This window comes from Amblyraja radiata, chromosome 2 (assembly GCF_010909765.2).
Source record: "Amblyraja radiata isolate CabotCenter1 chromosome 2, sAmbRad1.1.pri, whole genome shotgun sequence".
NCBI classification, from domain to species: Eukaryota; Metazoa; Chordata; class Chondrichthyes; order Rajiformes; family Rajidae; genus Amblyraja; species Amblyraja radiata.
Genome location: NC_045957.1, coordinates 132,775,988 through 132,797,209, shown reverse-complemented (window position 1 = coordinate 132,797,209; position 21,222 = coordinate 132,775,988). Strand labels below are relative to the sequence as shown.

The 21,222-nt window shown below is 43.8% G+C and overlaps 1 protein-coding gene across 1 annotated transcript in view; it reads right to left on the bottom strand.

Moving 5' to 3' along the window:
- The window catches only part of gad2 (glutamate decarboxylase 2), a 111,764-nt gene that overhangs the window by 8,818 nt on the left and 81,724 nt on the right, over positions 1 to 21,222 (bottom strand). The window contains exons 8-14 of the mRNA XM_033015942.1: positions 19,089 to 19,168; positions 14,687 to 14,741; positions 11,664 to 11,780; positions 10,528 to 10,592; positions 7,632 to 7,710; positions 4,760 to 4,909; positions 2,361 to 2,468 (exon numbers count right to left, since the gene is read on the bottom strand). Coding sequence (XP_032871833.1) covers positions 2,361 to 2,468; positions 4,760 to 4,909; positions 7,632 to 7,710; positions 10,528 to 10,592; positions 11,664 to 11,780; positions 14,687 to 14,741; positions 19,089 to 19,168 — 654 coding nt within the window. The remainder of the gene's footprint in view (positions 1 to 2,360; positions 2,469 to 4,759; positions 4,910 to 7,631; positions 7,711 to 10,527; positions 10,593 to 11,663; positions 11,781 to 14,686; positions 14,742 to 19,088; positions 19,169 to 21,222) is intronic.

The following is a 21,222-nucleotide window of genomic DNA, read 5'->3' as shown; positions in this document are numbered from 1 at the left end:
CTAGTTTTAGACTCCCTATCTTGAGACCATCTACCTTATCCATGCACCTCATGATGTTATATAACTCTCTGGGATGACAGGCCTAGATGCACGGTCTCCACCCAAAACATTCCTTTGCTTCCACACATGTTGCTAACCTGCTCAGTGTGTTTGTTGCTACCATCATGTGGTACAGGGAGAAGGGCTTTGTTATTTTATTGCCTGATGATCAGCCTTAATTTTTGGCCTGGTCTGCCTCCCTGGAGGCCTGTGGACTGAAGGCCTCCTGTACACAGATGAGTGAATATTAATGTGATGTTTCAATAGGGCCTCAAATTCTGCCCATTACATGCAGTAACCAAGGATTTCAATCCCTGTCTTTTTATACTGGTATTCTGTTTAACTTAAGCGTTGGAGGTGTAAACACTTGAGTTCTATATTAGAGTTATAATTGCTTTTGCCTAAAGAATAAAACAATGGGGTTTGATTTGTAAACCACCATTGAATGCTTAGGGCTAACTAACTGTCATGTAAAGTGATTTTACTTCACTTGGCATTGTCTTGTGTCCAATTTAAATGATTGATACACTAATCTCATCCTCCCACCTCTTAGTGTATTCATAGAAGACTATGAAACAGCTCTGTGGTTTGCATTTAACAGATACATTTTCTAGTTCAGAGAACCCAGTGAGATCAACATCAACTTGGAAGCTTGACTCCACTAAGATCATCCGACCACTAAGGTCCCGACCACAAGGGAAAATGGAGGAGGGCTGGCCACTTTTTGTGCCTTCCACCACAGTGATGAATGCTGTGGTGGATGTTTGTGTTAAATTTTTATTGTGTTCTTTCTCATTGTACCGCTGCTGGCAAATTCATTTCACTTGCATTTTATGTGCAATGTGATGAATAAAACCGTATTGTATTGTATTGTATTGTATCATCTACTGCAGTCGGTGTTCCCGATGTGGTATAATGGCAAGGCCAAGCATTCTCTTGGTAACTGTTTTGCCGAGAACATGCACTCGGTCTGACAAGGCCAACTTTTAGGTAACTGCAAACCTCTTCCCTTCCCATTCTCACACCCGCCTGAACTCATCGATTTCTCCCCTCCCCCACCCATTCCATATTCCTTCTTCTAGCTTCACAATTTGCAAATCTTCAGTCCTTTTGCCTCACACTTCCTGTCTTTTCATCTCTGGCCTTTGTCCAACCATCTGCCTATCACCCCCCCCCCCCCCCCCCCCCCCCCCGTCCCATCACCTGTATCCACCTACTGCTGAGCCATGGGGGGAAATCCCGGTGGGACACGTCCCCTCCATGTTTTTAGAGGTGGGGGACAATCCCCCCTCCATGTTTTGTAATCCGGATTTTGAAATTCAGTGAAAATAAATCGATTAATAATCTCCACTTTCTGCGAGACAGTGGGGGTGGGACTGATGATCGAGGGTGTCGATTTGACGAGAGAGATGTCAGTCAGCAGCCAATGGGGGCAGGAAATGATGATTCAGTGCGATAATTGGAGGAGGGAGGTGTCGGTCAGAGGCGGAAGTAGGGGAGTGGGACTGAGGATAGAGCGCGGTGATTGAAGAAGGGAGATGTCCTGGTGGAGCAAAGATTATAGAACGGAGTTTGAATCGCCCGGCGGGGATTAAAATCGCTGCGGTCAAATTGCTGCGTTGAGGCGATCGAGGCTCCCAATGTTAAAGCCCCTGCCTGGCCGATTTTAAGCCGTGCCGGGCCATGAAAGGCCTCGCGAACGGGCCGATTCAAGCCCCACGATTCGGGGCGGACGAAGCTGCTGTTGCTAGAGTTCGGTGTCAGTCACCAACCAGGCCAGCTCCTGATGTTACCGTCCACAGGTCCCACGGCTAAAGCCTCTGAAGCTTCGCGCGTGTATGTGTGCGCATGCGCGGCCGCCAAGAAATTGCGTCCCCCCGTTTTGAAAGTGATTTCCGCCCCTGCACTTACCAGACTATGTCCTGCCACTCCTCTCATCCAGCTTTCTTCCCCATCATCCCCCCCCGCCCCCCCCGCATCACAATCAGTCTAAAGAAGGGTCCTGACCCAAAATGGCACCTATCCAAGTTCTCCAGAGATGCTGCCTGACCCACTAAGTTACTCCAGCACTTGTGTTTGTTTATCAGAAAGTAAAAGTTGGCTAGCAGCAGTAGTATACAGTTTAGCATTACCAGAAAAAAACTTCTTGTTTGCTATGTTAAAGTACAGCAATATCTTGCTTGGGCTCCTTGTGCAAACAATTCTTTGCACATGGCAATTATCGAAAAATATATTAATCTTTTACGTTCTCCATTAATTGGTTTGTTATTGAAATTTGCAAAACATTTTTTTACCACCTTAGCAATTCAAATCAAACGTACTTTCCCGTCAAGCACCAGTTCAAATCCATCTCTGTTTCGAATTTTGTCGTACAAGTAGTCAGAGAGGTCCAAACACTTGTCAATCTGTGCCTCAAAACCCAAGGTGCCCTGTAAAAAAGAAAGTAGATAATTTTGCCTTCAGTCAGCTATGATGTGAACATATTTTCAACCTGGAACTTATCTATTTCCATGATTTTCATAGTTGGTCTTCTTATAGAAGTATCCATTCCAAGTCAAGTGTAGGTGATGGATAACAGTACAGAAAACTAAATGCGTTTTATCCAGAACAGGACCAATCTAACTCTGAGAAGATAACACAGGAGGCTGGTAGAAATGCTTTCAGGCCTCTTACCTACTGTGACAAATTGATTCCTTATTCAGCCCTTTCCCACAGTAATGCCAGGTAGAATTCCATAATATGTGATGGATGTTTTACACAATTCCACAGAAAAACATCAACCTAAAGAAATCATCACTGCCCTGTCACTGGTGGAGCTTCTGCCTCACAGCACCAGAGACCCAGTTTCCATCCTGATCTGGGTGCTGTCTGTGTGGAATTTGCACATTCTCCCCTGTGACCGTGTGGGTTTCCTTCAGGTCTTCCGGTTTCCTCCCACATCCCAAAGACGTGCGGGTTTGTGGGTTAACTGGCCTGCTGTAAAATTGCCCCAACTGTGTTGGGAGTCGGTAAGAATGTGGGATAACAAAGAGCTGGTGTGAACAGGTGATCGATGGTCAGCATGAAGTTAGTGCGCCAAAGGGTCTGTTTCCATGCTGTATTTCTAAACTAAACCAAAAAAATAACTTTTCCTTCTGCATAAGTCTATTAGAGCACCTTGGTGAATCATAAACCCCCCAGCCCTAACTTGCCTTGATCTGAAAGTACAAGAAGCCATTTGAAACTGTGTGTTCAAGTGCAGTCATTATGTCTTTGAAACAGTGGATACCCAACCAGCAGACAAATGTAGTTATTAACTCTGGAGTACAGAATCCAACAATAATTCTGAACAGCATCATTATTCATTTAAAAAAACAAATAACGAGCATATTGTTTTCACCCCAGTTTATCTTTTTCCTTATTTTTCAGATCAATAAGAGTAAATTAGTAAAGCTACCTTCTCTTTCAATAATCAATTACTGGTTTGGAGGAATGGAACGATATGGGGAGAATGGGGTTAGGAGGGATAGATCGATCAGCCATGATTGAATGGCATAGACTTGATGGGCCAAATGGCTTCATTCTACCCCTATCACTTGTGACCTTATGATAACCTGCATTGTTTTCAAATGTCCTGTCATATGACCAAAGGTCTGCTTTCACAAAATGTGCCGTGCAAATTAAAGCTTGGAGCTCAGGATATACTGCAGATCCCACAGTGCAAAGGGTTGAATTATTCCACAGTCAATCCATGGCACAGTGGCACAGCGGTAGAGTTGCTGCCTTACAGCTCCAGAGACTCAGGTTCAACCCTGACTACAGGGTTGTACAGGTTTGTACAGTTTGTATGTACTCTCTGTGACTGCATGGGTTTGCTCTGGATGCTCCGATTTCCTCCCACATTCCAAAGAAGTGCAGTTTTGTAGGTTAATTGGCTTCTGTAAATTGTCCCTAGTGTGCAGGATAAGACTAGTGTATGGGTGATCGCTGTTCAGCGTGGACTCAGTGGACCACAGGGCCTGTTTCCACACTGTATCTGTAAACTAAAAACTAAATCAAAATTGGTCCAAAGTGCTTTATGTGACTGAGATTGAACTGAAGCAGTAAAGGACACAAAATGCTGGAGTAACAGCCGGTCAGGCAGTGTCTCTGGAAAAATGGATAGGTAACATTTCAGGCCAGGTCCCTTTTTCAGATTGAGTTACTCCAGCATTTGTGTCGATCTTTGGTATAAACCAGTATCTGCAGTTCCTTTTTATTACATTTTGAACTGAAGCACATAATCTGTGTGTAACTATCCTCCGCTTCCTATTGCCAGTGAAAATTGAGAGAAGTTGCTGTGATTTCTTTCATATGTTCTTCAAATAGTGTGCTCTGAGTAAATTGAAACTGTTAACTGTAGAATACACTGTTATAAGTGTAAATCACTACAGAAAGCTTGCAGAGGGATGAAAAGTGAAACTAGATGAGTTCATGTGGCCTATATATTGTGTGGATAACAACAGGGTTGTGGGACAAGCGCAGCAGGTACGACATTATTAATAGAATTAGAAAAGCTGAACAGATGTATGTTTGCCAGAAATCGCCAGTTCTTTTGGAATATGAATAAATGACGTGACTCTGGATTATACACTGATACTTCACACATGATTTTAGAGGTCAACCATTGTTACCTTTGCCCATTGCAATTTATTTGCAAAGAAACTAATAATTAAGGTAAAACGCAAATAGAAATACCGACCTTAGCTCTCCACATCAGCCACAGTTTAAAAATATCCACGTGCCGCCCACACTGCAGTGCCTTATCTCCAGTGTCGTAGGACAGGTCGTACTGTTTGTCAGTTTGGAAGAGGTAGCAAGCATTCATCTGATTACAATTCTGCAACAGTCCCTGCAGAAAAAGTCGAGTTTGAAAAACAGGTATTACCTACTAGAGCTTGCAAAGTAAAATAAAATCCACTGGATGTTGATAACTAATGGTCTATAGGACTCAATCCAATAATTCTTTATTTTCTAAAGGAAGGATTTTTATGTACAAGGTACTGGTTATCATCCTATCATTTAGAGTGCGCTAACCCATTCTAAGGTCAGAAATGGGGACATTCACTGATGGCTGTACAATATTCAGCTCCATTTGAAACACCGAGCAAATGAAGCAGTCTGTGAGTGCATTTATCAAGTCTAAGAAAGCATTTGGACATGTAACACCTGTGCCAGAAAGGTGCCAGGTAATGATCATTTCCCCAAGCATCACTAGGTGTAAATCTATGAACTCTCTACCCAACAGCATAGAGGGGACCAACTACATTAATACTGTGGATGAAAAAGACCAGAGGCAAATGGCTCATATTCAAAGCCTTCCCACAGCACGTTAGAAGTCTGATGGAATAGTTTCCATTTACCTGGATGAGTTTTTCCAACTTGGATGGGGTTAATATCAAGAGGGCTGCATTGCACTGGATGGTGTTGAGCTTCTTCAGAATATCATCCAGGGCAAAGCAGCCCTCTTGATTTTAACCCCATCCCCATCCACCACCGAGAAAAGGAGAAGCCGGTGTGCTTTGTAACTTTGTCAGCACCGTATGTGGTCGCTATTTGTATACATTTTTTTTTTGGTCTAATTGTAGTCATGTAGGTCTGTGTCCAAGATGGCTGCCGTGAAGAGAGAGTGGACGCTGGCGCGCTTTGGCTGCCGCTGCTCTCTCTTCACACTGTGTTTATGATTTTCTGTTTTTGGATTGAATTCTGTTTTTAATTTGTGTCTCTGTGATGTCTTTTTTACCTGTTCTATTCCGATTATATGTTTTTATTCCGATTACTATGTACGGTGTCCTTGAGATGTCTGAAAGGCGCCCATTAAATAAAATTTATTATTATTATTATTATTATACATTGTTTATGCAAGCAAAGAATCTCACTGTGCCTAGTCACATGTGACAATAAAGTCTTCCTATTCCTATAAGAGTTGGGAGAGGGAGTGCCATCTCATTGTAAAGTTTTGTGTACGGAATAGTTGCCAAACTCACTTCCCATCTGTATTACATCTGAGAATAGGTATGCTGGAGCTAGGTTTGGTTTCTGTCCAAATATCCTTCATTGGTGGGAAGCAAGTGAGTCCAAAAATTCCACAGACTCACAACTCTGTGTGTGAAAAAGTTTTTCCTCATCTCCATTCTAAATGCCTTGCCCCTTATTCTTATAACTGTGGCCCCTGGTTCTGGACTCCCCCAACATCGGGAACATGTTTCCTGCCTCTAGCGTGTCCAAACCATTAATAATCTTATATGTTTCAACAAGATCCGCTCTCATCCTTCTAAATTACAGAGTATACAAGCCCAGCCGCTCAATTCTCTCAGCATATGATAGTCCTGCCATCCTCCCGCCTTCTCCCCATAATCTCTGACACCCATACTAATCAAGAATCTATCAATCTCTGCCTTAAAAATCTCCATTGACGGCCTCCACAGCCTTCTGTCACAATGAATTCCACAGATTCACCACCCTCCGACTACAGAAATTCCTCCTCATCTCATTTCTAAAGGTGCGTCCTTTTATACTGAGGCTACGGCCTCTAGTCCTAGACTCTCCCATTAGTGAACATCCTCTCCACATCCACTTTATCCAGCCTCTAGAAGCTCCAACCTTTCATCTACTGTGATTTGTTTACACTCCCACGCAGACCCCGCATTTGTTGCTTCAGGTTACTTTCCCATTTATATCCCATCTTTCAGTTATCCTGGTTTTTGAATACTCACATCCACCTGGATAGGGAGACAAGGCTCTCTTTTGTACAATGTACCTAAATGGCAGCACCTCAAACAACCCAGTATCATAGATCCTAATCGGGGAGAATAGATTGGCTTTCTGAATCCACCATCATGTCAAGGAAGTATGCTTATGATTATTCCTCGACCTCTTCCAGCTGTTTGTCCCTAATGCCCCTGTCCCACTTAGGAAACCTGAACGGAAACCTCTGGAGACTTTGCCCCCCACCCAAGGTTTCCGTGCGGTTCCCGGAGGTTGCAGGTGGTTGCCGGAGTTTGCAGGTAGTGGAAGCAGGTAGGGAGACTGACAAAAACCTCCGGGAACCACATGGAAACCTTGGGTGGGGCGCAAAGTCTCCAGGGGTTTCCGTTCAGGTTTCCTAAGTGGGACAGGGGCATAAGCTGAAGCCTGGTTGTATTCTGTAGACATTCTTATAAAGATGGTAAGATGACACAGAACTGAAAGTAATGGATTCAAGAAGTGGTTTAATGTGTTCAAAAAGCAGTCCATTTGCCAGAAAGCAGTAGTGACTACTAGGACATTGACATGACCTAGCGTCTGGCTGTGAGAAGTACATAAAATCAGAGATTCAGAGAATTATGCAACAAGAAAACGGGCATTTCAGCTCAACATCCATATTCGCCAAGATGCACTAATCCAATTTGACCCTGTTTGGCCAATATCCCTCCAAGTCTTTCCTATCTATGCAGCTGTCCAAATGTTTTATAAATGTTGAAATTGTACCTGCCTCAAGCACATTCAAGTTGGGCCAAAGGGCCTGTTTCCATGCTGTATGACTCTATTAACAACTCACTGCCAATTACCTTACAAATAAAGTCCATCCATACCTCTTCTCTGACTAGCAGTGCCGAACACTGTAAGGGGACACTCATCATCTTGTGTGGATTCCACGTAACAGAATTCCCTCTAGAAATAAAGATATCAACTGTATCAATAAATAGAATAGAGTTAATAAATACAATTCAATCAATAGTGAAGAGATGGCTTAGAGCTCCCATTCTGTATCTGAAAAGTAGACGATTAGCAGTAGGAAATTAAAGCAGGAAGGGTCGATTGATGGAACGTTCCCGTTGAACCTTTGTTTCCCAAAGACCCTCTGCTACTACGTTAGGCCGTCCTGTGTTGGGGCCTGCCACCAGAACCTCACCTGGTTGTAGGACTACTTATGACATGGAGTTACAGGCAACTCTTTAGAGGCACAATCAATGACCTGGTGAAAACTTCTCAAGAAACAGCCAAAATATACCCCACCTAGCACCTGTCCAACCCCTGACCTGTGACATCCCTTTTCAGAACTAAATACTGTCTGTGGCCCCGGGTAAATACAGACCAGTGCACAGATTCATTGCTCTGAAGACGTTTGGGTGCAAGTCCAGTTCCTCAATGTGTAACGTCTTCAAAATCAATAGCACTTCATGAGTGGAATTGATAGGGTGAATGCACATCTTTTACCCAGGGTCGGAGAATTGAGAATCAGTTGACATAGGTTTAAGGTGAGAGGGGAAAGAGTTAATAGGAACCTGAGGAGCAATGTTTTCACTCCGAGGGTGGTGGGAATATGGAATGAGCTGTCAATGGAGATTGTTGAGGTAGGAACTATAACAACATTTAAAAGACACTTAGACAGGTACAAGGATACAAAATGTTTAGAAGGATATGGCCCCATTAGGAACTTAGATGTGGCATCCTGACCAGCATGGATGAGTTGGGCCAAATGGCCTGTTTCTGTGCAGTACTACTCAATATGACTTCATATCTTATTATCTGGAACTGACCATGAAAATGATTTTACTTGCATCTGTTGGTGTGAACAAAGTGATGGATGTTACTCTGTTAGGGTGTAGGATTGGTGGATAATAAATACCAACTGCGATGATAAAGTCATAGAGACACAGAGTGATACAGTGTGGAAACAGGCCCTTCGGCCCAGCTTGGCCACACCAGCCAACATGTCCCAGCTGCACTAGTCGCACCTTGGTCCATATCCCTCCAAACCTGTCCAATCCATGTACCTGTCTAACTGTTTTTTACATGTTGGGATAGTCCCTGCCTCAATGACCTCATCTGCTAGTTTGTTCCATACACACACCACCCTTTATGTGAAATAAGTTATCCTTCAGATCCATATTAAATCGTTTCCCCTTCACCTTAAACCTATACCCTCTGGTTCTCGATTCACATACTCTGGGCAAGATGATGAGGTTAAGTGCATATGTAACACTGATGGAGGCTGGGAAAGACCGGGGGGGCTTCCACTGACTCAATCACATCAATCTCCCACACCACAACTAGAATCAGCGTATTTTTCCCCATCGCACCCAAGATTTGACAGCCTAGGTAAGTCAGAGTCCTTTTGTGTAAACCAGCATCTGCAGTTCCTTGTTTTTCATATTATTTTGGACCTCGTTACATTATCCATTCTTCCATCCACAGATCTGAAGGTTATAAGGCCAGCAATGTGGAGGAAGGTTGATGGAGCCATCAAGGGACCAAATAAAACTCACCAAGCAATCACATTTTCAGCCTATGACGACGGCGATTAGAAACATGTCTGAAAATCAACTAAAAATACAAGTCGATTCAACTCCTGTTGCCTATTAGAAATCAGGGAATTAAATTAATTGCCCCCTTGCTTTGGGTGACACCCACCCCAGAGACAGTCATGAAGTCATACAATAGGTCTTAATAGGTCTTTCGGCCCAACTTACCCACGTCGACCTACATGCTGCATCTACACTAGTCCCATCTGCCTGCGTTTGGCCCATATCCCTCTAAACCTGTCCTATCCATGTACCTGTCCAACTGTTTCATAAATGTTATGATAGTACCTCATGCTCAATCAAGCTCAATCTTAGAGCAAGGCTCAGAGAGGAGCTTATGATCTCATGGGGGCTTGAGGAAACCTCAGATTTTTTTTTCTACCTTTGTGTGAGTGCTTATCTGGCCTCCACAAGGACATTTGGACCAGAGGACGTGCCTTATACCAGCTATGGTTTCCCGTTGCCTGGTTTTGAAAGTGGTCATCTCCCTCCTATTAACATCCTTCCCATTTTGAGTCAGAAGGTGCAATATTGGGCTCCTTCCCTTAAAGTTGAGGAGCCCCTCTGAGGTTTCCTATCTGGGAAGTCTAAATAAAGCCCCAAAGGCTTTGAATTTCTGCAGATCTAACCTAATGTGTTCTTATAATCAACTGTTTCCCATGTGGTTTCCTTTAAACACCCACTGAAGCTGCAGTGGAAGGTCATATGGTCATAAGGAATAGGAGTAGAAAAAGGCTATTCAGCCCATCAAGTCTACTCTGCTATTCAATCATGGCTGATCTATCTCTCCCTCCTAACCCCGTCCTCCAGCCTTCTCCCCATAACTTCTGACACCTGTACTAATCAAGAATCTATCTATCTCTGCCTTAAAAATATCCACTGACTTGGCCTCCACAGCCTCCTGTGGCAAAGAAATCCACAGATTCACCACCCTCTGACTAAAGGAATTTCTCCTCATCTCCTTCCTAAAAGAACGTCCTCTAATTCTGAGGCTATGACCTCTATTTCTAGTCTCTCCCACTAATAGAAACATCCTCTACACTTTCACCCTATCCAAGCCTTTCACTATTCTAACTTTTCACACTTAAGCATAACCATGCGCAAATTCAGAAGCAGACTATCTACCAAGCTGCATATCGAAGCTTCTCACCAGGTCAGGTAATGTAGTGATATGTTTCATTACCTCTCAGCTCCACTCAGTTTCCAGCGATGTTTTCTTGACATCAGCAAACCACCACCCCATGCTGCCTGAATTAGGATAAAACACACAGTGAATTAAGGTAAACCCAATATTTCACAACAGTTAATGCAAACAAAATAATTTGCCGAAGTGCCAAAATAGTTATTGGGAGTAATGAGAGCATTATTTAGTTAAAAGTGCAGAGACGATTACGAGGATGTTGCAGGGACTTGAGGGCCTGAGCTACAAGGAGGGCTTGGGCAAGCTAGGCCTATATTCTTTGGCATGCAGGAGGCTATGGGATGATATTAAGAGCATCATTATGAAGATGTAACAAATCATTAAGGGAATAGATAGAATGAATCCATAAGAGTCTCTTGCTTTGAGTGGGAGAATCAATGGCACATCGATTTAAGGTGAGAGAGGAAAGATTTATTAGGAATCTGAGAGACAACTTTTTCCAGTGGAGGTATATGGATGAGATGAGAGGAAGTAATTGAGGCATTTACTATGACAGCATTTAAAATACACTTGGACAGGTGCATGGATAATAAAGGTTTGGAGTGATATGAGGCAAACGCAAGCAAATAGGACTTGCTTAGATGGGTTATCTTGGTCAGTATGCATGGGTTGAGCCGCAGAGTATATGGTACTGTTTCCGTACCATATCACTTTGTATCTAATTAAAAAAGGCAAAGGAATGCAGATGCAGGAAGTAGAAAATAAAGCAGAAAACACTTTGCATTTCCAGTGGATCAGATGGCAGATAGCAAAAGAAACCATTAACATTTTTGGACTCAATTACCTATCAACCTCTGCTTCTCTACTGGATCTACAGAATATTTCCAGCTCGTACAATTTTTCCTCACCATTTAGTTTACGTTTATCACTGACCTATTAATGGAAGATATTTAATTAATTTATATAATTTGAAATGTTATATTTTGACCTTTTAAAGAATTGCTTTGAGGTAGTTGAGGGTTTGGTAGGACCTTCTCCCAACCTTCACTCCTGCTATGTGAAGGCATGATGGCTGCAGCTTACAACACAAAGATTACTGAAGACTTGGTGAAAAGACCTGATCCCAGACTGGATTAGAATTTGAGAGGAAGGTGGTTTGTGCGATCGGAGTGTCTTACATCCACATGCATCCAGATCTTGTACTTCTGACATATGTCAGCTATGGCCGCAAGGGGGTCGAAGGCTCCGTACACTGTGGTGCCAGCTGTAGCATTCACAAAGAATGGCTCAAAGCCCTAGACAAAACAGAAGGGGGCTGATTAGAGCATTGCATGAGAAGGAACTAAAATCCGTCAACAAAGCATGTGGGAAATACAAATATAGTATTTAAATTACCAAACTCATCATCTTGAACAGCCATTCTCAGTGGGGACCATATTGAAGGGGGCAACAGATTGAAAACTGTGGGAAGAGGAGCCCCAAGAGTTTATGGGGGGCCCTAGTAACTGAAACAAATAAATACCAAGCAGCAACCTTAATTGGAGTCAATAGTTTCCCTTCTATTTATAATATTGTTCCAACACACCGTTTGAATTTGGCGAGCCCATTGAAGTCATTGCTTAAGCTCCTCCTACAGCCTTGCACAGCCTCACTTCAGAGTCAGCCGCGAATCAGACTGCACCGGTTCAACGTATTCAATCAAGCGTTCTCGCATCCATTATCCCTGGGGGGCCCTGGAAACTGAGGAGAGCTCCTAAAGGGCCTGTCCCACCAGCATGCGACCTGCATGCGGCAAGCGCGACCTATAGGGCCGGTCCCATCAGCATGTGCCTGCATGCGGCAAGCGCGACCTAACGTGGTCGCTTGAGCCATACGGCTTGCGGCAAGCGCGACCAAACCAGAAGCGGGAGCTGCGCGGAGGTCGAGTGAGTGACACGGCGTCGAGGCGGCTGCGGGCCGGCAGTCCGTTGCTGCGCGGAATTTTTAAACACGGTCAGTTTTTCGGAGCCCGGCGCAATTTCGAGACCAACTCCGCACAACTCCATACGGCTCCGGCGATCGAAGTGGGACTGGCCCCGCGAGGCCGTACGGCTCAAGCGACCACGTTAGGTCGCGCTTGTCGCATGCAGGTCGCATGCTGGTGGGACCGGCCCTTTAGATCGCGCTTGCCGCATGCAGGTCGCATGCTCGTGGGACAGGCCCTTAAGTGGGCTGTGCCCAAAAAACGGTTGAGAATGACTTCTAGAAGCATGGACTAACAATCCAGTGTTTTGAGTTCAACCTCTCTGTGTCATTTCTCAAATTTAAAATAGTTTAGTTAATCTGGATTTAAAAAAAGTAAACCCATCATTAGTAATGATGGCTGCAAAACTACAGACCTGGTACAATATTGTTCTTCAACAGCAGATATCTGCCACCTACTTAGTCTGACCTCTATGTGACTCCAGCCTGCCATATCTCCAACCGCCCCTCCTCACCTTTAAAACATCTTAGCTGGCCACTCAGATATACAGTGACCACTAAGTTGAAACAGAGAAAAAAATATAACTGGATGGACCTCTTGGCAATGACCTCAGCACTGAACGTGGATAGGGAGAAAATCTCTTCACAAACATCTCTGAATTGGTGCCTAAAATAATCTGACAATGACATAATCACAGAGAGATGACGTGCCAGACGTCTCCATCATAATTAATAGTAGTAGCCCTGGTGGCCCTCGATATTGACTCCCGACCTAAAGAAGTCTCATGATATCAGGTGGTACATAGGCAGGGTATCCGCTTCCATATCAATTTTTCCTCCACTGATGAACTCGAGTTCCTTCATGTTGAACAACACTTGGAATAAACACAAAAGACATTCTGGGTAGGAGACTAACATGCCATCACTAAGAGTGGCTTAGTAACATCACTGAGCCCTGGAGATTGGGTCTGCAACAGGTGGTGAGTGAACCGGCATTAGGTCCACATCTCCTGAACCTTGTCCTCACTAATCTATCTGGGGCAGATGCATCTAATTGTGACGCAATCCTCATTAAGACAAGGTCCGAGCCACACGCTGAGAACATCCTCTCCTCTGTCGTGTAGCACAACATCTGTGCCAAATGGAACTGACTCAGAATGGATTGGCAGATCCAAACTGGGCATTCATTAGCAGCAGCACAAATGTGTTCTACCACAATCGGTTATTTTATGGTACACAAAGATGCTGGAGAAACTCAGCGGGTGCAGCAGCATCTATGGAGCGAAGGAGATAGGCAACGTTTCGGGCCGAAACCCTTTATGGTCTGTGATATTCCATACTCTACAAACGCTATCAGGCCAGAGGATCAAGCCTTCCCGGCGGGTGGCGGTGTGGACTGGGAATGCGTATGGAGGCCTCCTACGAGGCGCTGCGGTCTCGATGCTTCCCGGATCGCAGCGTGGAAGCCCGTGGTCGGAGGCTGGGTCGGCACCACTGCGGCGTGAAATGGGGCAGCGGCAGCGGTGAGGCTTCGGCGGTGGTGAAGCCTCGCGATGATGAGACCTCGGTGGTGGCGATGCCTCGCGGGTCGACCCGCGGTCGACGGTTGATGAGAGTGTGGATGACCACCGTGAGGAGGGAGGAGAAGAACAATGGAGGACCTGGGCTAGGGTGGGGGGGACAAAGGACAAAGGGGACTTGGCGTGAGAGAACCGCTGGGGGGGACAAAAGGGGGAGTCGGCGTGCTTTGTATCTTTGTCACCGCCGTAGTTGGCTGCTATTTGTATACATTGTGTATGCAAGCAAAGAATCTCACTGTGCCTAGTCACATGTGAGAATAAAGTATTCCTATTCCTAACCATGGATCGATGGGAGAAGTAACACAGGATGATGTATGTCAGAACTAAGGGATCCTGAATGCAAAGGATCCAGTTGTAGCTTTGCTCATCCAGGTGCTGCCTTACACAGCCGTATAAATGAGTCCCAATAAGTGAATGCCAAAATCCGCTTATTAAATCCAGCTGGTATGTTGAACTTTCATCACAATCTCAAAATGAACTCGCTGATCCTTGACTATATGTTCGGCCCTCTGCAAATATAAATCCATCTGACAGCTGACAGCTGAGTACCCACTACTGGCACAACATCGACAGGAAGTTCATGCCTCATTTATAACTGAGCAGAGGAAATATGCAATAGTTTTAATTGGGATTGTATTTAATTGAAAACGTGAACTGACCTTTTGCTTGGCTTCAAGTATTCTTCTCTCGAGATCTGCTGGGATTATTTTCCCTCTGCAATTTTAGAAAAGCACAACCACATCTTGAAATGAGCTACACTTGGGTAAATAGAGTTTAACATTTTTGCATCTATTGTTAAAGCAAGTGACAGAAGCACGAGGCAGAGAAGGTGGCCACTTGACCCAACACAAAATCAAAATCAATTTGCTCAATTGAATGGTGACCTTATAGAAATGTATCAAATCATGAGGAACATAGATTAACCATATAACCATATAACAATTACAGCACGGAAACAGGCCATCTCGGCCCTACAAGTCCGTGCCTGCACCTGCACTCAGAACATAACCCTCCATTCCTTTCCCATCCATATACCTATCCAATTTATTTTTAAATGATAAAATCGAACCTGCCTCCACCACTTCCACTGGAAGCTCATTCCACACAGCTGCCACTCTCTGAGTAAAGAAATTCCCCCTCATGTTACCCCTAAACTTCTGTCCCTTAATTCTGAAGTCATGTCCTCTTGTTTGAAACTTCCCTACTCTCAATGGGAAAAGCTTATCCACGTCAACTCTGTCTATCCCTCTCATCATTCGGATTAGGTGAATAATCACAGTATTTTCCCCAGAATTTAATGTGGGGGGGGGGAGGGGGGGAAGATTTTTTTAAAGGATCTGTGGGGCAACCTTTTCACACAGAGGGTGATACTGTACGTATGTGGAATGAGCTGCCAGAGGAAGTGATAAGAGTAAATAATAATAATAATAATAATAAATACTTTATTGATCCCCTCAGGGAAATTCAGATGTCCAGAAGCCCCCAACCAACAAACCCACAGATTCAAAACGAACGCAGACAGAAAATACATAGAATACAATGTGGACACTACCTGAGAGCAATAAATACTTAAAAAGACCAATAATTAACAATTAAAAATTAAAAATTGCAAAATGCATCCCCCTACAGCCTAGTGGTCCGAATTATAAAATCTAATGGCTGCAGGGGTGAAGGATCTCCTGAACCGCTCCGTTCTACAGGGCAGGGAGAGGAGCCGGTTGTTGTTCCGAGTGCTCTTTTGACTCTCCAGAATTACATGGAGTGGATGCCCGGGGTTTTTCAGGATGACCTGCACCTTGTGCCTCATACGCCTCTCAAGCACATCCATCCCAGAGTCTACTCTCCCCTCCAGCACTGAGCTAGCTCGTTTAACCAGTTTGACCAGCTTCTTGTTGTTTTTTGCACTAATGCTGTTGCCCCAGCAGACAACAGCGTAGAAAATAACACTTGCAACCACAGTGTTGTAAAACATGTGCAGCATATCATTACACACATTGAAGGATTTGAGCCTTCTGAGGAAAAAGAGTCTGCTCTGGCCTTTTTTGTAGAGGGAGTCAGAGTTGACAGACCAGTCCAGTTTGTTGTCAAAGTGCACTCCAAGGTATTTATATGTCTGCACCACCTCAATGTCAGCCCCTGCAGCGTTGACCGGCTGAAGGGGGAGCTTGGACCTGCCAAAGTTAACCACCATCTCTTTAGTCTTAGTTGTGTTCAGGATGAGACAGTTCTCTTCACTCCAGGCACAAAAGGAACTGGTCAAGTTCCTGTATTCCTCCTCCTGCCCGTTCCTTACACATGCCACAATCGCTGTATCATATGAATATTTCTGTACGTGGCATGTGTCAGACTTATAGTTAAAGTCTGCTGTATACAGGGTGAAGAGGAACGGGGCCAGAACCGTTCCCTGTGGGGCTCCAACATTGCACACCACTGTGCCAGAGACACTGTCCCCCAGCTTGACAAACTGTGGTCGACCCGTCAGGTAGTCGTATATCCAGGAGATAAATGTGGAATCCACCCCCATCTTCTTAAGCTTGTCATTCAGAATCAGGGGTTGGATGGTGTTGAACGCACTTGAAAAGTCGAAGAACATAATCCTCACATAGCCACCGGGTTTGTCCAAAAGGAGTAGATCCGGTGCAGCATGTAGAGGACTGCCTCATCCATCCAAGAGTGGGTACTATTACAACATTTCAAAGACACTTGAACAGCCACGTGTATAGAAAATGATTGGAAAGATAGGGGTCAGGCATAGGCAGGCGGGACTGTCTTGTTTAGCAATCATAATCATCATAATCATAATCATACTTTATTAGTGAAGTATGTTTTGCAACATATGAGGAATTTGATTTGCCATACCAATAAAAAGCACCAAAACACACAAAAAAACATTTTAACATAAGCATCCACCACAGTGACTCCTCCACATTCCTCACTGTGATGGGAGGCGAAAAAAAAAGTTTGACCTCTTCCCTTCTTTGTCCTCCTGCGGTCGGAGGGTTCGAGTCTTCCGTTGACGGGATGATCTTGACTCCCGTAGCCGGCGGTCGGACCCTCCGCACCATAGGTCAGCGTGGATGAGTTAGGCTGAAAACTAACTATGTGGTGCCGTTCCATGACTCTAGGAATCTAATTCTCAGTTTTTTCAACTAATTTATGCAAAATCAGGTTTGCTGCTGATCTGAGGTTTTTATTCATCTTAAAGCTGCATTTTTCAGTTTGCCTTGTAAAAGGAAGCAGAACAAATCTGGTGCCGTAGATAATATTTTAGTTCACAGCGTAAGCATTCTGTGTTATTACACAAGAATCATGCTGCCTTTTAGCTAGTTGTACAGCACTGAAGATCATAGGGATCAACAAGTCTATTCAAGGGGGTCTATTGCCAGAGGAGGTAGTTGAGGCAGACGCTATAACAACATTTAAAAGATATTTTGGACAGGTACATGGATCGGAAAGGTTTAGAGGGGTATGGGCCAAATGCAGGGCAGGTGGCACATATTAGTCTGCATGGGCATGTTGCGCAGAAGGGCCTATTTCCATGCTGTATGACTCCATGACAATGGATGACAGATAGTAGGTTATTAGACTGCTTTATACAGGAGCACAGACATTAGGAGCTGGAGAAGACCACCAGGTCCTCATGCCTTCCCCACCATTCACTACGTCTACAATTGATCTATGTTGGCCTCAACAGCTCTTCTGTGTCAGTTCACCATAACTTTCTATCCTTTCAAATATTTATTAGATATATAAATATATCTAATAATGTGGCCTCCACCATCCACAGTGCAGGACATTTTAATGGTTCACCACCAACTGAGAGAAGATTTCTCAGCAGCTCAGTTTTAAATGGCCAGCCCCTTATTTTGCAACGTTGTCTCTTTGTCTTTGACTGCTCCACTTGTGAAAACATTGTCAAGCCCTCTTGGTAACTTCCATATTTGCATAAAGCCATCACTCATTCTAAATACCAGGGAATACAGAACCCAAGATTACCCCTTCACACAGGCAAGTCAAGTCAAGTCAAGTCAAGTTTATTTGTCACATACACATACGAGATGTGCAGTGAAATGAAAGTGGCAATGCTCGCGGACTTTTGTGCAAAAAGACAAACAACCTATAACCACAATCATAACACACATATACCTTTACATAATAAATAATGGAAGGAAAAACGTTCAGTAGAGTTAGTCCCTGGTGAGATAGGCATTTACAGTCCGAATGGCCTCTGGGAAGAAACTCCTTCTCAACCTCTCTGTTCTCACCGCATGGCAACGGAGGCGTTTGCCTGACCCTAGCAGCTGGAACAGTCTGTTGCAGGGGTGGATATTGGATGCAGAACTAGGGGTAACTTTTCTGCGTTACTTCAAAAGAGTACAAAATAATCTGCTGTGTCTAAATGGCAAAATAATTCAAAGAGAGGAGCTGATGGGCAAGTGTGAGAGAGAGTACATTTGGAGGGGTATAGGGGAATCAAGGGAAGGGAAAGGAACTCATGAGATTTTTTTTCCTGGGTGCTAACATTGGGCTAATGGGCCAAATGGCAATCTCTGACATTCTTACATAAGGTAAGGTGTTGCTGATATAAAAAGGACATTCAGAACAAATTTGTGACTACTAATTAAAATTCAGACCAACCACAATATAATATTTTGTAACTTTAAAAGATAAGTTAGAATAATCTGTGTTGACCCGAATAACTGTTTTTGTAATGCTTTAATGATGCTTACTATGTGATAAATGCTAATATTTATCTCATAATAAACTGGGTTGAATTCTGCTATTCTGCAAAAACAGTGTCCAGGAATATTTCACATCCACCAGAGAGGGCAGACTGGAATAGAATTTAGCATATCTGAGGCTTGCTCGGTCTGATTCATACAGGCACCTTCTGTCTGCTTTACTGTTGTGCTGCCTGCAAGCATGCTTCAGTCAGAGCTCTGAGCAAATGCACACACAGATTGTATATCAGCAGAGATCTTTAATTTGGTTGAATGCAGAAGCAGAGTATCGCTGCTTGAGGAGTGGAAAGCTCTGCAGGCAGTATATAAAATAACCTACCTTACATCACACTTGATCAGAACCACTCCATCGGTTCCAATCCCCAGAGCTGCTGCCGCCTTCTTTATTGAAAAATGACTCTGTAAGTGTCAACACACAAAGAGAATAGCATCAATAGGATTCCAGTAACTCAATGTGAGCCATCTTCGCCCTGATATTATTTCTGTTTTATTTCCTTTGAAGAGGTTGATTTGAAACTGGAACTATGAACTTGGTGGACCATTTGATGCTTTCTCAAGTGGCCCTTCTCCGTTTGACTCAAGTTATTGAGTCAGAATGTTACAAAGAGAGAAGATGAAGGAAAAACTTGAATTTAGTTAGTGCCTTCCACGACTGCAGAATATCCAAAGCTTTGAAATCCAATGGAATCTTTTTGAAGGACTCATTGTTAATGAACAGGCCTTGCAATAACCAAATTATGCACAGCAAATTCCCAAAATAGCAATGTGAAAAGGTCAGATACATTATTTCTTTGGGGACTACTTGTTAAATATTGGATGCAGAACTAGGGGCAACTTTTCTGCGTTACTTCAAAAGAGTACAAAAGAATCTGCTGTGTCTAATTGATAGAAGAGATGGGACAATTTACATATAATCTGTGCAGACACAATATTTGACACAATCGATTGCATGTTCATGTTTTGAATGAGCAAATCTCGTTTGCATGCTGGGAATTCATGGAGTAAGATAACTTTTATCAGTTTTAAGCCCAAATTTTATCATTAAACTAAATTTAATTTCCTCCAATGTGATTTAAACTCGTGGAATAGAAAATAGAACATTCTAAAAAATGCTCAGCAGGTCAGGAAGCACCCAGGAAAAGAGAAAATTAGTTAAAATTTAAGATCTAAGACCTTTCATTAGAACATAGGATATAGAAGTGTACAGCATAGGAATGGGCCCTTCGGCCCACAATGTGCCAAACATGATGCCGTTAAACTGATCTCGTCTGCCTGCGTTCGATCCATATCCCTCTATTCCCTGAACTTCCATGTGTCTATCTAAAAGCCTCTTAAACACCACAATGGTTGTGCGGGGGACCCGGCATGGGGGGACCACCATGTAGAACAATGGGGACCCGACATGGGGGGACTGCCGTGAGGGACGGTGGGAGAACATGGGGGGATCCAGTGTGGGGGGGGGGGGGGGGGGGGGGGGGACTCTAGTTTAGAATCCTCTGCCCAGGGGATGTCTGCATTTACTTGTTTGTTTGTTCATTTGTTCAGGTGAAGACGCTGTGCCCACGGCAGCCAGCCAACAGTCACTTGTCTTTTTATTTTTATTTTCACTATTAATTTCAAGTTTTAGTGCACCTTGTGTGTTGTGACTGTTAGCAGACCAATTTCCCTCTGGGGATGAATAACGTTTTATCAATCAATCAATCAATCAATCAATCAATCAATCAATCACCACTATCTATGGAAATGCATTCTAGGCCCTCACTATTCTCTGTGTAAAAAACATGTCCCGAACATCTCTGTTAAACTTTCCCCATCTCACCTTATAGTTATGCCCTCCAGTGTTGGACATTTCCATCCTGCAAAAAAAGGTTCTGAATGTCTACTCTATGTCACCAAACTCAGTAAAAGTGAGAAAACCAGTGTGTATAATTTGAGGAGAGAGGGAAGAGTGAGTGAATTTCTGTGACCGGATGGAACTTGTCCATGTTGCCCATGTTAGATTAATTGGCTGCTGTAAAGTGCCCCTGGATAAATGGGGTAGCATTAGTGTAAATGGATGATGGATGATTGGCACAGATCTGGTTGACCTTTGGAACCGTGACGTTTTGTGTTGGGGCCCTTCTCCAGACTGATTGTATTAGGAGGGAGAAAGCAGGAAAAGAGATGGGAGTGGGACAAAGCCTGGCAAGTGGCATGTGGAGGGAGGCTTCGATAGTCAGATAGATGGAAAAACACTGGAGATCAGAAGTCAAAAGAGTGCAAGATAAGGAAAGAAGAGGAGTGAAATATGAAGCCAGAGTAAAAGATATCGATAATAGAATTCCAACTACAGTTTAAGAATTAGGGTAGTCCATTTAGAACGGAGATGAGGAAAACCTTTTTCACCCAGAGAGTTGTGAATCTGTGGAATTCTCTGCCTCAGAAGGCAATGGAGGCCTATTCTCTGGATGCTT